General features: G+C 32.5%; 2 protein-coding genes across 2 annotated transcripts; both read left to right on the plus strand.

The window, feature by feature from the left end:
- Positions 1–9,839: 9,839 nt before the first annotated feature.
- LOC111000664 lies at positions 9,840–12,784 on the plus strand. Its single transcript, XM_022270199.2, has 5 exons — positions 9,840–9,964; positions 10,250–10,468; positions 10,915–11,050; positions 11,723–11,850; positions 12,459–12,784. The coding sequence occupies exons 1-5, from the start codon at positions 9,957–9,959 to the stop codon at positions 12,592–12,594; spliced, it is 627 nt and encodes a 208-aa protein (XP_022125891.1). The 5' UTR covers positions 9,840–9,956; the 3' UTR covers positions 12,595–12,784.
- Positions 12,785–14,224: 1,440 nt separating this feature from the next.
- Positions 14,225–15,810, plus strand: LOC110999635. The gene is made up of 3 exons (XM_022268801.2): positions 14,225–14,361; positions 15,012–15,213; positions 15,424–15,810. Exons 1-3 carry the CDS (start codon positions 14,324–14,326, stop codon positions 15,667–15,669), a joined length of 486 nt encoding a protein of 161 aa, XP_022124493.1. The 5' UTR covers positions 14,225–14,323; the 3' UTR covers positions 15,670–15,810.
- Positions 15,811–16,060: the final 250 nt, after the last annotated feature.

Genomic DNA, 16,060 nt, shown 5'->3' on the forward strand with positions numbered 1-16,060 from the left:
AGCCGTTTTATTAATCAGTAACACACGTTATGTAGCTTTTCAAGTGACACACTTGTTAGCAACAGTAAACAATGTTTTGTTACCTTATATTCGCTTCAGTTGTCACGGTTCCTCCTAATTGGTCAGGGCTGATCAGCTACGGTATAGGGAGCCACAGAGCTTTGCAAACGCGCAACGTTACGCGATATCACGGATGGGTGATTTGTAACGCGCACTCGGTTCATTGCATTGAGGGATAAATACATTTTATTGTTTTAGAAGTGATTCTAGCAACATTTTATTAAACCCGAGATTGACATATTAAAACTTTACTTTTTCTTTGAGGAGTGAAAATTAATAAGTTTTTTCTTCGATGTAGAATGCATTACTTCCAATAATTAATACCCAGGATGCACAACCCCAGGGTCTCGCTCAGCTCTTAAGGCACTGTTCACTTCCGACAGCATTCCAGTGCTTCAATAAGTCTGAGTAATTAATAGTTGATCCAAATTTGTGCCCATGGCGTAAGGCGTCCTTACAATTTGTTTACACGAAATATTGGTTGGTAGACGCGGATGGTATTTTTTTTGGTAAACATTACCTAATGAATCACTACATAGTATAAAACAAAGTCGCTTTCTCTGTCCCTATGTCCTTTTGTATGCTTAAATCTTTGAAACTACGCAACGGATTTTGATGCGGTTTTTTTTAATAGATAGAGTGATTCAAGAGGAAGGTTTATATGTATAATAACATCCATTAAATAGTGGAGAAGTACTGTTATTTTTGAGGTTTCTAATGTGATGTCGTAAATAATTACATTTTTTTCCGCTTACATTGCAAACGCAGGCTGAACCCTACGAATTTTATCAAAATAATGTACTAAGTATTGAACACATTGAAAAGGTCTACAGAGTCCGTGATGGTATATGTCTATCTCTTATGTATAACCCACATTTTTATTTACAACGTTCACAGATTTTCTGTAACGTCAGTTTAGTATCAGCATTGCACCCGTGCGAAGCCGGGGCAGGTCGCTAGTAATAAATAAATAAATAAAAGTTTGGTGTGTTATTCTTTTAAATCATGTAAGGAAGATAAACAATGCATTTGCATCATTTATACGTCTGGGGGAACACGTGTCGTACCTGCAATGATATTTAGAACATTTCCTTTAAAAACCCCAATTTTCCCTTATTTTATCTCAATAAATTTTTATTACTAAGTTTCCCTTAACTGTAATCAAATAAAATATATCCTTAAGTAAGATCAAGTCTCGTACAATATATTAATGGTACTTATAGCACGTTTATTTATTTCCGATATTACACCAGAGTGATGAGGGTAAAATTCTCAATATCTTTAATCCTTGTAGCTAATCTTTTAATGACCGTGGCTAGCAATAGCTGTTTACTTGAACTACCCTAAAAGCAGATTTCACTTTTCCTATAACTGAATACTAAAAAAAATATTTCACTCACATATGCAAAAATATTTTGAAACATTCAGTTTCCCAAACAACATAAAATAAACATATACGTTCCAGCAAAATTGAAATAGAGACCATAAAATCTCTTTGAACTGACCAAACCTTTTAATTAAGATAAAACCCTGTCCAAAATCTTCAATACCAAGCATTCTTTAAACGTTTGGTGAGTTGTAGTTTGAAAAGCATTGTAAAAAAAAAACGAATCGCGCACGCAAACGCTGTTAAAACAAAGCTTCAATAAAATGCAGTCGGGAATTTGACAGAGGAGTCTGATAGAGAAAATGCAAAATAAATTCTAAATTTATTTTTATTTTTTTATATTTAAAAATAAGTAATCCAACAGCTACTTGACACATATTATTATACAAAACACAAATACAATACACAAAGCCAAAACAGATTACACAGATTAAATAAAAAACAGAAAACAAGCATTAAAAGACAAAGTGACATTTAAAAGAAAAGCAAAAGAATAAAATTAAAAACTGCAAAATTAAAAAAAAGCAACAAATAATACTAAGAATTTATTAATATCTACTACTTAAAAAAAACTACTACTTAAAAAAACTACTACTTAAAAAAATCGGAGTCTTCCCGCTTCTCCAAGTACTTCTTCACATCTCTCTTTTTGTGTGTATTTAAATATTTTTAAACAACAACAGTTTTAAATTGAAAATAGAAAGCGTAGTAATAAATGGATTTAAAGTATTGTCATTTCTATTTCTTATCCTCAGCTTCAAACTATTTAGGTAGGAATCCCGGTAACTAATGGCGTTTGCTATCTTTGTACGCAATTAACACTTCGCTCGTTCTGTATAGTAAACTCTTTATTGGAAGATGCTGTCCACATATAATAGTCATCATAGATGCACAAGGATTGAATTTGGAGTACGTTTTATTTACTTTTGATGTGCGGTGTCATTTATAGAATCATTATATATTTTCTCTTATACAAGTAAACACAATGTTGCAAGTACTACTAACGTTTTATTTAATTAGTAAAGCCACTAGTCCACCCTATCAGTATTAAGGAAAGCAACATTTCTTAGGCACTGCAGAATATTGTCAAGCATACAAAAATGTGACACCCAAATCCAGTTGTATTAAAATAGTTGTGTTACTGTTTTTAGGGTTTTGCTAGTCATTAAAAGACAAGGATTTAAGATATTGGGTATTTGTCGTTATCACTCTGATGTAATATTGGCAGACTATCTTACACAATACATTTTCTTTATTTATGGATAAGGTTTACCTGGTAATAAAAAATCTTCGTATTTTTTTTTACAATAGGTAATGCTCCAAATACTACATAGTTACCACACGTGTTCCCCCAGACGTATAAATTACTATGTATTGTCTTGTGTCCCCACGCGTCCCTCTGTAACATATTGCACCATCCCCAGCTTGTGCAGACAACTCTAGGACATATCCGTGTTATTTTACATGGAAGTCTTTATGCATATTCTCTATACAATTTTGTGTTTGGTGAAGTGTCAATGAGACATTTTTTATAGGAATGTAGCGACACCTACTGATGTTATACCCTGAAAGACGCTTCTCGACTTTACATTGGGGCCTTTCGATATTGGGGATAGACATTGGGGATAGCCAGTCGATAGAATAATCGAGGATTCTTGAAGGTAGGAGGACCTGTACAATATTTCTCCACACTTGTGTATTGCGTACGTAATTGAACTGCACACAACAATGCACGTGCAAGATCTCAATTTTGCAAATTTCACCCTTACAGTGCTGTGTTTATGGGATGGTATTACCAATATTAATATTAAAAATATTTAGACTAAAAACCTGATTTTTGGTAATAGTTTTCTAAGTGATGAACCCTTTAAGTTTTAAGGATATATGACATTTTTTTCATGGAAATTAAATAAATCAATCTTTTTCGGGCCTCAGATTTCTGTATCTGTTTCATTATAAAATAAACAGACGCACGCCGTCGAATTTTTTGGTCTAAGGCAAGCCGGTTTCCCCACGATGATTTTAATTCACCATTCTACCGAATGTCACATCACACATGCGCACATAGAAAGAAAGTCCATTGGTGCAGAGCCGGGGATCGAAGTTACGACCTCACGGATAAGAATCGTACGCCGAAGCCAACACACATAGCCAACATAATGGCGATTTCACGTTTAAAAATGGGGCATTTTGTGTGAAATTATTTAATTGCTAAACGCGTACGAACCCAAATAGTCACGTTTTTATTTATTTATTTATTTATTCACACTTCGTTGCTAGAAAAAAACACAAATAACACAATACATATAAATTACAAGGGATGCAACAGGCGGCCTTATCGCTAACAAGCGAACTCTTCCAGGCAACCCTAACCCTATTTACATTTTATATTTATTATAGGATAACGACTGTAGAGGCGATTAGGATAATACATTTACATACATTAGGATGTTACATTTATATGAGATAAATCAAGTAAACAGTACTGGTAATCTTTCGTTATGTTTTGTGATTATTGAATATGTTTCTAGTACTACAAATATATCGATATATTGGTATCTACCCGATTATTTATCGTAGGTATCAGCACTCGAAAAATAATCGCGATAAAATCATCGCAATTGATTTTTCCCGACTCTAATTTCTCATAATGAAAATATTCAAAGCCAAATGTGTGAGTGGGATGGCAATATATTCCTATTTCACACGTACCTATGGCAAATGCAGTCGGATATTATTGATAGTGACACTGAATTTTACTTAATTATAGGGCGAGTGCGTTGCCGTCCGTTTAAGAATTATTAAGCTCTTGACGGAACTATTGTCATATTGGTTCGGAAATACCTTGAAGTACAGCTGAGTAGAATAGCGACAAATTGTGTTTTTAGTGGAAAAGACGCTAACTTGTGTCTTCTTAACATTAAATTTGACTCTATCTACAGCTAACTTTCAGCAGTTGGAAAATAGAGATGTTATTAAGTTAATTTAATAACATCTACCTTTTATTTACAAACTGCAGAGATTTCGTCAGATTAAACGTTTAAAATAACATTTATACTCATAGTGCTTTCTTCTATTGTTTTCCTTCTCTTTATAAATACATCAACAACTACACTTGGACTCTCGCAGAGCAACATAGCCCATCTCATCAACGCCGATTCAGTTGCTATAACTAGATGATTCCTACCAAATGTTGTTTCGGAGTTTTCAATATTTAAACAATTGTTGACAGGACACCCATGGTTCTTTTCGTATCTTCAAAATTACACAAAGTGCTGCCAGTCCTTGTAACAATATAGTGAAGAGATATTGTTACAAGTCCTGGCTGACAGTCCAATGTATGGATACGACATGTACTCGTATAGCACTGAATAAGTTTTGGGAATCAAAGTAACAGAAACGAATTCAAAAGAAATTTTAAGTTCTTAATGTTGAACAAGAGGTTCTACTTAGATATCTTTCTAAAATTTTCTGTAAAGTATAGTATAGTACACAATAAGCTGTTAATACATATAAGTAGTCCTGATTAAGTTGTACGTTATTAAGTTATATGAATAAGTTATTTAATACGACTGACGATGATATAGTCGGGGAATTCGTTAAAATAAATGTAACAGATTATTTCAATTTTTATCCGCTTACCTTTTTTCCCCAACTGCGTTATGTATTTTTTCATTGGTTTATTCAAAACTGGTAACCTGAATTTTTTATCTCGATGCTTCATAGTAACGTGGTCAAGGCGAAGTATTTCTAGTTGGAAACAGACCGGCATTATACTATATAATGTTAGCATATTAAAATGATTGTGTCTGATATTTCGATCAGTCTGGTGGAAACTGTAAAATAAAATTTATATTCATATCACCGGTGGTGACTACATTATTCTTGATTTTTACATTAAATCGTAAATTTCCTCGACGTAAAAATATGCTTTTACCATTCCTAGATTTTAGAAAACTTTAAGAATTTCTTTGATGTTTATTGCTATATACTCTTACGTAAAATGGAGCAAACATGTTTTAGAAATTTTCTTCTAATTGTTGATTTTGACTGTGTATAAGTGAAGACGTGGCTTGAAATCAACCTTCTGTATCTTATTAAAAAGAAAACCAACTATGGTTCAGAATTTCTAATCGAACTCGACCACCAGAATATTTAATAATTAAAATACATTCTTTCACAATTTATATGCTTTATTACTGATTAATTTGATTGATGATACAACAATAATAATGTTTATTAAAGAACATATCTACAAAAAAATTGCACTAAAGGTTCACCTGCACGAAGCCAGGTCGTGTATAAAGCAGGTATTACTTTCGTCGACAAGCATACAACATTTTTAGTACTTTTTTCGTGAATTATTTCTCGACTTTTATCTTAACATGAGATCCAAAAGTAGTAAACCTATATATTTGAACAAATTGTACATAAACCTAATAACTAACCTTAAAATTTCATAATTAAAATATATTATTAAAAGGAAAGGACTCCTTTTTTTCCATTAGGCAAGGTTCCGAAGATACTGGCAGCTTTCCCCTTTTGAATAGCTAGACTAATTCTTTGTACGAGGTAGCTGCCAGCTCTTCGTTCTCCTGTGATGTAGACTTACCTTTTTGATATCAACCTTTTTTCTTAACATTACAAATTTTACATATATTAAAAAATCACGTTGAACTGATCACATCCGTTGTTTTTTTTATGAGTAGGTTAATTATAGCTGTCAGATGGTAGAATGGTCAAAACGTCAATTTATATTAATTTCGAATATATTTACAAAAACATCAAATCTGCCTATTTTATATAGTTCGTATAATTGCGGGATACGACAAAAAAAGTTAAAAGTTGACCTAAATTGCCACTTATAGGTACCATGCAAAGACTTCAGACGTAGATGTAAACAATACTCTTACTACGAATAGTAATAAGTTCATAACACATAAATTTTTGAATTAATAAACGCGAAAAATCAGAATTAGTGTAAAATGTCTTACATGAGTAAATTTTGAGTGTCAGATTAGTAAAATCATTAACGCTCAATTAATGCTCAAGATTCGAAGAAAAATAATTAAACTATTTGGGAAGTTTCGAACGTGAACTGTAATGGAGCTACACTATATTAACTTGAGCATGGGTTAAAATTTAATTAGTTTACCTTGTCAACGAATATTTATACAGATTTAGTATTGGGTAACCTTAATTCCGTCAACGTATGCATTTGTAACTAATTCCCCCGACAATACTTTCGCTGACTTACAAATTGACCTAAGTGTATTTTTAAATTAGCAGCCCGCAGCGCACCCCGGATTATATATAGGATATTGCAAGTGAACGGCGTTTTGTACCATCGTCGATTTTAGGACTATGGGCTTCAAACAATTGTAATACAGATAAACGCAAATAATTATTTTTAATAAATCATATCAATAATTAGTATTCATAATATAACATTAAAAAATCTCCTGCATATTACATTTAAGTATCATTCATTAATACCAACAACATTGTTAGATTAGTTGTAGTTAAACAACAATTTAATCTTGTAAATTAAAACTAGACATATGTATTTTGCAACTTATTACTGTATAGTGTGTGAGTACTGTATATTGTATACTGTGAGTATACAATATCGAATAATTTTTGATCAGTAAAGATTGTTGTTTACAGTAAATATAATAGAAATCACACGTGTATTAGGAAACACACAATACTATTTTTTTTTATTAAACCTCGCTATAATTGCCTTATTAACGACCTGTATTACATAGAAGCAAGATATTACATTTTCATACCTAGGAAAGAGAATGTCTGTTACACATTATGTTCACCAGGGGCTAGAGCCCTATGAATACCGACGGCGATCTAGGTGTCAATGATGAGTTCTTATACCGCGCGATCTCAAGGTTGAGACATTAGTGCAGGATATTGAAAAAACTTCATTGAAATTAGATACAACAACGTAAGTGTCTCATATACGTTGTATTACTGTCCTTATTTGGACACGGACTAAGGGCGTTGTTTAGATTTAAATAATTTTCAAAATATGTATTTTGGAAATATGTAAATAATATGTTACTCGACATACATTACATTTGAATTCATTCGTTGCATAAACCAAAATATAAATCTTTTTTCTATAAAATATTGGTATGGATTGTTATGCTTAACTGTTTGTTACAATATTTGCATTGGTAAAATAAATAAGGGGCACTAAAATCAGATTTCTGTCTCTATCTCATAATTTTTCTTCAATCTAATAGGCAAGTACGTAATCAGCCTCCTGTGCCTGACACATGCCGACAACTTTTTGTCTCTAAGGCAAGCCGGCTTCCTCACGATTTTTTCCTTCACCATTCGAGTGATTGTTAAATGCACACAGAAGATTCATTGGTACACAGCTGGGGATCAAACTTACGACCTCAGGCATGTCGAGTCGCACACTTAAGCCACTGGGCTAACATAGCTCTGTTGGCCTTGCTAGTGTTTCTATTAAAATTCTTTGATTTCTAGACTATACTAGAGACCTGCACTAAAAACGTAAAATTATTTCAATGTCACGAACATAAATCGCCCCAATCGTTTTATATAGCTTTAAACGCCGATGCCTGTTGCTCACGAACTTTATAAGCAAAGAAGTCGCATTATCATAATCGTTCAGGAGAAGTATTCTTCAAAACAGCATTAAACGAATTTGATAGACATCAAAACAAATACAAAGGGTGTGAAGAAAAACAAAAAGTATTGTTATGTCTCTGACGAGAGCCGTATTTCGGAAATAGCAATGGTTTTTTGAAAGTCAATCTGGTATACTTAAGGGTATCTTTACCATTTATTGCGTAACATGAAACCGGTGTTATTTTTACACTTATAAAAGTTATGTACCATCGTGAGGACTATCTTCCAATGCTACATAAAGTCATAATATTTATATGATACTTCATAGTTTAGTGACCTCACAAGTGTAATCATTTGATTATTGTACCCACTTACCTATTTTGTACGTTAACTATAACTTTATATCATACGGGTACTAAGGGTAAGAAACATTCGAAACTCAGCGTGAAAAATGACTTTGGAATATCAAAATCTAATGCCTTTTTAACACACAGAACTTCATACTTAAGGCTAAGTCTGGATTCAGACTCAAAGCCTAAGCTTTTGTAACTCTTCGTTTTTCTAGTCTCTGCCTAAACTCTTATTCATTTATTCAATGAACAATCGGCAAATACAATTTACAAACTCCAAAAATAAATATTAAAATTGTCAAATCAGCTGAACACTATTAGTAGTGCATGCGATACATTTCTACGTGTGTATCAATTATAATATTTATTTGTAGGTTATTTATTTATCAGCTTATGTGTCTGACACATTCTGTATGTGAATGTTCATCACAATGTTTGTCTTTCACCGCACGAAAAATTATTTATTCATTATTGTGCATATATAATAAAAATATATGCACAATCTACTTGAAGCAGTATAAATAACCTAATAAAACTTGTATATCTTCTCGATTGATATTTTTATCAGCCCTTACAGACCTCTGAAGATATATCATGTATATATGAAGAGAAAATAACTATTCCGAGGACGGACATTTCTAAGCAATATAGTCATAGCCCTAAGCGATAAATATTCAGAACACAATTTTACTTGAGGAGCATATTTGCATATTTGGTCACTCCCGGTCATCTAAAACTTTGTTAGTAAATAGACGTTTAGTGCAAATACTGTAATGGCCGAAGTCGTACATTTAAGTGTTTTTTGTTAGAATATATCAAGTATTATAAATCTGTCTTTTGTAAAATCTAAATTTAGTAGCGTTATTTGAAAATGTCCATAAAATAAAATTCAATCTTAGAAAACGGCTCCAACCTGCGACTACGTAGGTTCGATCCGTGGCTGTGTAATCAATGAACTTTCTTTCTATGTGCTTATTTAATATTATATCGAACGGTGAAGGAAAACATCGCGTGGACAACCGCCTTAGACCGAAAAAGTCAAGACTAAAGTCCAGAGCTAAAATGGTTCTAGCGCCGCTGATTATTATTAATATTATGATTATAACGGTATGATTACATCTGAATAAAAATGCATAAAACTGATTCTTGATTCCGATTTGACTGATAGTTCATATATAAATAAGTAGAAGATTTATTTATTAAGTATATTATATTAAATACAATGTTCAATCCATTGGTTAGTAAGATTTTATTCAATTTAAAAAACTTTTTAAGCTAGATAATTATTCCAGTTACATTATACATTTTTCATAAATTTACGACCTTAACATTTTGTTTCAACCGTCTTTGAAACCTCTTTAAAAAAACAAATTAAAACTGTGACATGACATGAAAAATTATGCGTAATGTCATTAAGCCAACGAAATTTTCGTGAAATCATTAAAAAATTAAAAAATGTAATAATGTGTAAGAATTTTTAAAAAATTAATGAAAAAATGATAATACCCAGTCTTTAAAATATTTAGGTAGAAATTACTACAAAAATGGCGAGGTAAGATTTTTTTTTTGAAAGTAATCTTAATCATTCGATCACTTGATGGGAAGAGTAAAACGAATTGAGTTGGTAAAAGGGCGAAGATGAAGCGATTTCATTCGTTTCAATGTTATTGGTCAAGGGAACTACTTCCTCTTTCCGTCGAACAAGGCACATCCGTTATCCTGACTATCGATTACTGATTGCCATTGCAACATATTTAAACTAATATTTTAATAGGAGAAAAATCTAGCGGAACGTGACGAATATAATATGTAGTTTTCAATATATTTTTTGTCGTAGTTGCTGCGCATGTACTAACGCTGCGGGCGGCAGCACTGCCAATGCCTTACCCTTAATCTGTCTGGTTCCACGTGATGGCGCACACGAGCCCACGCCTGGCCAGAAGCCACGTCCTATGTCATCTGGAACTCCCTCTGCTGACTTCCAATTACTCGATGAAGACTACATCAAGAAACATTTCCAGCTGCCGCAGCGTGCTCTTTATTTGGATCCATTTAGGTAATACTATATAAGGAAAGATGCTGGCTTATGTATCGTCATGTCATGGATCCATTCAGGTTATATTGTATAATGAAAGAGGCTGGCTTATGTATCGTCACGTCATGTTTGTGTATCATCACAAAGGGTTTTGAATTGAAGTTCAAGCAAAGTCTTGGTTCCGAATCTCATCCTATGTATTTATTAGTTCAAACCACTACTTGGTCTAGTGGTTAATCGCAGCCTTGAGATAGCTCCAAAAGAATTTCATTCGGAAAGGTATATACGACACGGTAAATCATCAACAGGTCTTAGATATTTTTATTGAAAAGTGTATCTTATCTCTGCACTTTTTTATAATTCATGTAACGATAGAGCACAAATGTTTACACATTTATAAATGTATGGGTAGGACCCAATAAGAATTTCATTGTTTGTTTAAAAGAATACCTACTAAATATTTGCAGGCGACCTCTGATAACATTTCCTATGACCCAAGAGGATGTAAAACACTTTAACTTAGCAAGGAAATATAAAATTAACCAACAAATATTGGACGGTTCTCTCGACCCGAGTGAAGCTATTTCAGCACCTAGTGTCTTCGTAAGTAAATTTATTTGTTAACAATAACATATTGTGCTTGTGTATACTGCAACTTTTTTTCTTAGAATTTGAACTGCAAACTCTTGTGGTTAAAACCCACGCGTGGCTCTTATTTAGAATAAAAGAAATAAACAAACAAATAAACATATTTTTACATAAATAAAGATTTATGTAAAAATATGTAGGTAGTAAATGTAATAATATTACTACCTACATATTTTTACTTAAATCGAATCTAAGTAAAAATATGTAGGTAGTAAATATAAGTAATATTACTACCTACATAATTTTACTTAAATCTAATCTAAGTAAAAATATGTAGGTAGTAATATCATTTATATTTACTACCTACATATTTTTACTTAAATCTGTATTTGTTTAATTCTTCAGTTATTTTATTAATTACATTGGAATTTGTCGATTCAAATACTCTCATCGAAGCAAATCTATAATGCATTGCTTATTGATTGATATGCCGCATTACTAGCCGCAAGTGTGCCTTGTGGTGCTAACATAATCTAAAATCCATTCTCATATATCTTTTACTTGCTTTGCTAAATAGTATGTGTAAGTTTTTAGTAAAAATTAACAGTAGAAACAAATATTAATATATCCGCAATTAGGATATTAGCCTATAAGAAATCTTTATATTAACAATATTAATATATTTAGCCTTACGCGAAGTCGGAATCAGAAAAGAAAAAAGAAGCCGAAGAGGAAGAGGAAATTATTTATATTCTTCAGTTACCAGACTGGGAGTTCAACTGTCCGGTTCACAATCAAAGAATAAAAACGCCAAGGTACTACTGTCTGTTACAATTTTGCCATAACAGTAATCCCTATCAATAAAAGAAATCATTAGTTAATTTGCGCCATCTATTGTCAGTATTAACAAACGTAAATATTAAGCTGGGTTGTCGTAGTCATTTTGTAGATGACGCTATAAGGCAAACATTACAATTTTAAAAGTAGTTATAATTAAATAAAAGTGAGATACTATGATTTAGGATTTAAGATTTAAAGATTATTTATGGAAGATTTTGAAGTAAAAAACTTAACATTACTTAAATAAAAAGAATTCTTTAGTTTATTAGCGTCATCTGTAGAAAATAATATAAACCGCGTAGACGTTCCAGCTTGGCTGATTTTATATTAAATTATAAAATGTTTCCTAGATGACGTTGTATAGCAAGTAATTTAATTTTAATTTTGATATTTCCTGATATATTGATTATAAACTTATATGCAGGGTTAAGTAATATTACATACACGATTGAGTTTAACAACATTATTATATTGGTTGTATGCTAAGTTTTTAACAATTAATGTTTTAGTTTTTAACAAAAAAATGTGTACAATCGAACCTATTTTAATAGTGAATTAAATTATATCTTTTAATTATTTTTAGATTCATTTGGCACTCCTGTAAAAAGTCACCAAAAGGGAAAGAAGGCGGACCCAAACGTGGAGGTGGACCTCTTAATAAGCCTAAACCCTGGCTACTTAGTAGGCATACAGACTTTGACTTATTATCCCAATGGTAATATGTTGTACCGTTTCGACATCAAATTATATATAATGGTAGAATAATGAACCTAGTCTTGAAAAAATAAAATGATTTTTTACACCTTGTAATTTTTTTGCTTCATGGATTAATTTGTACTTATCTCAAGTTACAATCTCGTCTAGGCGCTGGCAATCTTCATAGAAAAGGGAATTTGACAGCTCTAGTAACTCGATTTAAATTTATACAATATGGGCTTAAAAAATAAATTCATCATCGTATGACATTGTTTGATAAAAAAGTTATCTATGAATCTGATTCAGATCTGAAGAAATCTGTACGCCTGTAAAAAAGTACATAACGCGAAATAAAACGCAGTTTATTTATGTATACAGACGTTCGCAACGTTGAAACAGGAGGCTCTATACGTCGCCGCAGTGATCTCGCATCAAAGCGCAAATGCATATATGTGTAAACATATCGGCAGCGCGCAGACGACTAAAGGATTGGGTTTTTTTTTAATGGAATCCCGCTATTGACCTGAAGGGCCTTGAGATTTCAGCTCGGACTGTTTTGGCGAGCGTTGATCTGCCGAGACTGACCGTGGCCTGGGCCATCGTGGGGTAGTCGGTCGCTTGTCTTCCCCGATGCGGTTATTAAACCTAATCTGAATTTTCTTTGCCGCGTTAGAGGCTATTATTAGGTCGTTAGCTAACGTGATGGGATTATCCGGATGCGTTAATATGTGTCAGGGTGAATTAGTTGATTCTTTTACGCTCCAACGAATTGGGATTATGTTTAGACTTGTCGAAGTGGCGTTTGATTGACTGTTACTGCACTCATATTAAAAAGAACAGAGTGGGGCGCAGCCCGTGTTACTCTAGCACAACGCGGAGATCATCGACGTTACTAAATTAAAAACAGCGCGCATTCGTGAATAAATATTTTATAAATTACGCACATTTTTTATTTGTCAAATATACATTGGAATTAGCAAATGTTACGTAGAGTTTGTTTGAACACAGGGTGGTTGAGACTAGCGTATTTTTCTGCGAGTATTCGGTCGTACTGTCAAACATTGATTAGTTAAAATCTATAGTTTGTAGGTTAATCTTCCTTCAAATAAAAAAGAACGTATATCTTTTCATAACTTATATTTAATATAGGTTTTGAATCGATAGGATATTACCACACCAGCCGATAGATAGATTTATAAATTGTAGTATAATGTCAGTTATGAAAAGGGATTGACATATTATTATATTGGACGACAAATATACGCACTGCGCTATGTTTATTTCTTTTGGCGGTTAGTTTATATATTTAAATGTAAAATTGACGTATTTATATAGTAATAAGGGGCCGTCCAAGCCGCACTGGTAATTAAAAGTGGAAGCAAGATGTCTTTATGTTAGAGGAACAGCACCTCCTTTCGTTCGCGATATACTTACCCAGAAATATAATTCAGTAGGAATAACTAAGAAAACAAAAGCTAACTCACTACAAAATAATAAAAATATTGTCGGAATCCTTAATAATGACCTCGTACTTATTAAAACATAACCTCGAAAAATGAGTTTAATACGGATTTTATTACATTTTTCTGGCAAGTGGCAACCTATAATTAAAAATAAATGTGATACAAGTCAAACTCCAACATCTGACAAAAATATTGGACAGTGAAAAATTTACAAGAAAAATCCCGTCTTTTATGGATAAACAAAAATAATTCATAAAAATTAGGATCTTGATTAAAATTAGAATTAACAATGGTTGATAAGGATATATTATCAAAAGTCGCAGATATGTAAGTTTTATTTACTAACAGATATTGATTAGGTTTGCGAAACACAGCTGGGTCTGTTTTCCTGTTACTGCACCTGCACATATTATAAATAAGTAAGTGAATGTTATCGTTTCGAATTTTGTTTCTCCTAAGGATGCATTAAATAAAGATTGTGCCGTACCTCGTACTTTAGCCTTTCTAAAATGGCTAAAAGACCCTTTTAAAAATTATGAAATAACATAATTTTTAATATGAAAGAATTAAATTTTACACTTGAGAAACTATTATGTATTTAAGTTATAGGAAGAAATTGCTATGATTTTTTTAACATTTTGTAATTTTTTAAAATATAAAAACTGAAATTCAAATTTCAAATACATAATTTTAATAAATTTTCGAGTTTTTGCAATTAAATTGCCCCTCCCAAGTCCCAGTGGAGCGTGGGCCCCGCGTTGGAAATCTTCTAACCGCTCATACAAACAACACATTTGTAAGTATATGTATACAGACATAATGTATACACAGTATAATGATCACCAAATACTTCGTACAAATCTTCCGTACTTAACCGCAGGAGACGTAGCATTAGAACCTTGGTATAAATATTAGACTGCTATAGTGGGCACGGAACCCTCTCTTCGTACGGCATGCATCATATTTTATTTTTATAGACCCCTGCAGCGGCCTGGTTTTGATGCCTTAGAGGTATCAGCACCTATCCTTGTACAAATGAATCCAAATGGTAAATGGGAAAACACAAAGCCTGGAAATTTGGATGAAGAGCGATTGAAAGCTATTGTTCAGCATTTAGTTAAGTCGAAAGCTTTATCGGCTGCTCAAAGTTACTGCTGCCAATGTGCTTCCGAGGGAGTGGTAAAAATCCTTTTTTTTAACAATATTCGAAATTCTTTAAATACTTACTACAAAGATAATCTAAATGTGAAAAAGGGATTGGATTGGCGGTAAATTATCGGTTGTATGGTAGTAGGTATTATTAAGTAAGCTATGTCTTTTATAAAGTTTACATGCATTTTACAAACTAAGTTGATAAGATATCAAAGAAATATAAATAACTCTTTACAGAAAGGCAACGAAAACTCTAATTATATTCCAGTAATTATGATGCCTATATATTCGGCAGATGACTGCCCTTTCGATTTAGATTGTGAGGCAAAAAAAATTAAAGAAGCGGAAACGAAACCAACAAAAAAAGAAAAAGTACAAAGCTTGGAAAAAGACTCAGACAAGGATAAGGATAAGAAAAAAAGCAAGAAACGCGGCTTTGTCCTACAAAGGCTAACCGATTTTGATTTACTTTCCCAATGGTGATTAAAAGTACTATTGTAACGTTATGAAATGTGGTGGTTTGTGAAGCAAATAAAATGTTGAGAATTGGGATATTATTTTAGAACATCGTGTTATATCTAGATAATCGAAAGTGGATCGAATTTTATTGCGCCATTACTTTGGGCAATTTTGTCGCGTGTCAAGCCCACAAGCCATCTGTCCGCTCACTACTAGAATAGTACTACCACATGTTGTGTGGGACTGAACCTAAGACTATAGGCTATATATGGAATCGCAAGGTATCTCGAGAAAAGGAGGCACTATACATTAATGCCATTGTTTACCATTTTGTAAACAATTTCAATTTAATTTACAAAACAAATTGGCAAGATGCCAAGATTTTTTACTTACTATATTTATAAGCAATACTTCT

Source organism: Pieris rapae, chromosome Z, assembly GCF_905147795.1.
Source record: "Pieris rapae chromosome Z, ilPieRapa1.1, whole genome shotgun sequence".
In the NCBI taxonomy this organism is placed as follows: domain Eukaryota; kingdom Metazoa; phylum Arthropoda; class Insecta; order Lepidoptera; family Pieridae; genus Pieris; species Pieris rapae.

Coding starts and splice junctions, on each gene's coding strand:
- LOC111000664 (XM_022270199.2), top strand. Junction 11,051..11,722: donor TTTCAGCACCTAGTGTCTTC/GTAAGTAAATTT, acceptor TAATATATTTAG/CCTTACGCGAAGTCGGAATC. Junction 11,851..12,458: donor CAAAGAATAAAAACGCCAAG/GTACTACTGTCT, acceptor AATTATTTTTAG/ATTCATTTGGCACTCCTGTA.
- LOC110999635 (XM_022268801.2), top strand. CDS start 14,324: ATGGTTGATAAGGATATATTATCAAAAGTCGCAGATAT. Junction 14,362..15,011: donor TTATCAAAAGTCGCAGATAT/GTAAGTTTTATT, acceptor TTATTTTTATAG/ACCCCTGCAGCGGCCTGGTT. Junction 15,214..15,423: donor AATGTGCTTCCGAGGGAGTG/GTAAAAATCCTT, acceptor AACTCTTTACAG/AAAGGCAACGAAAACTCTAA.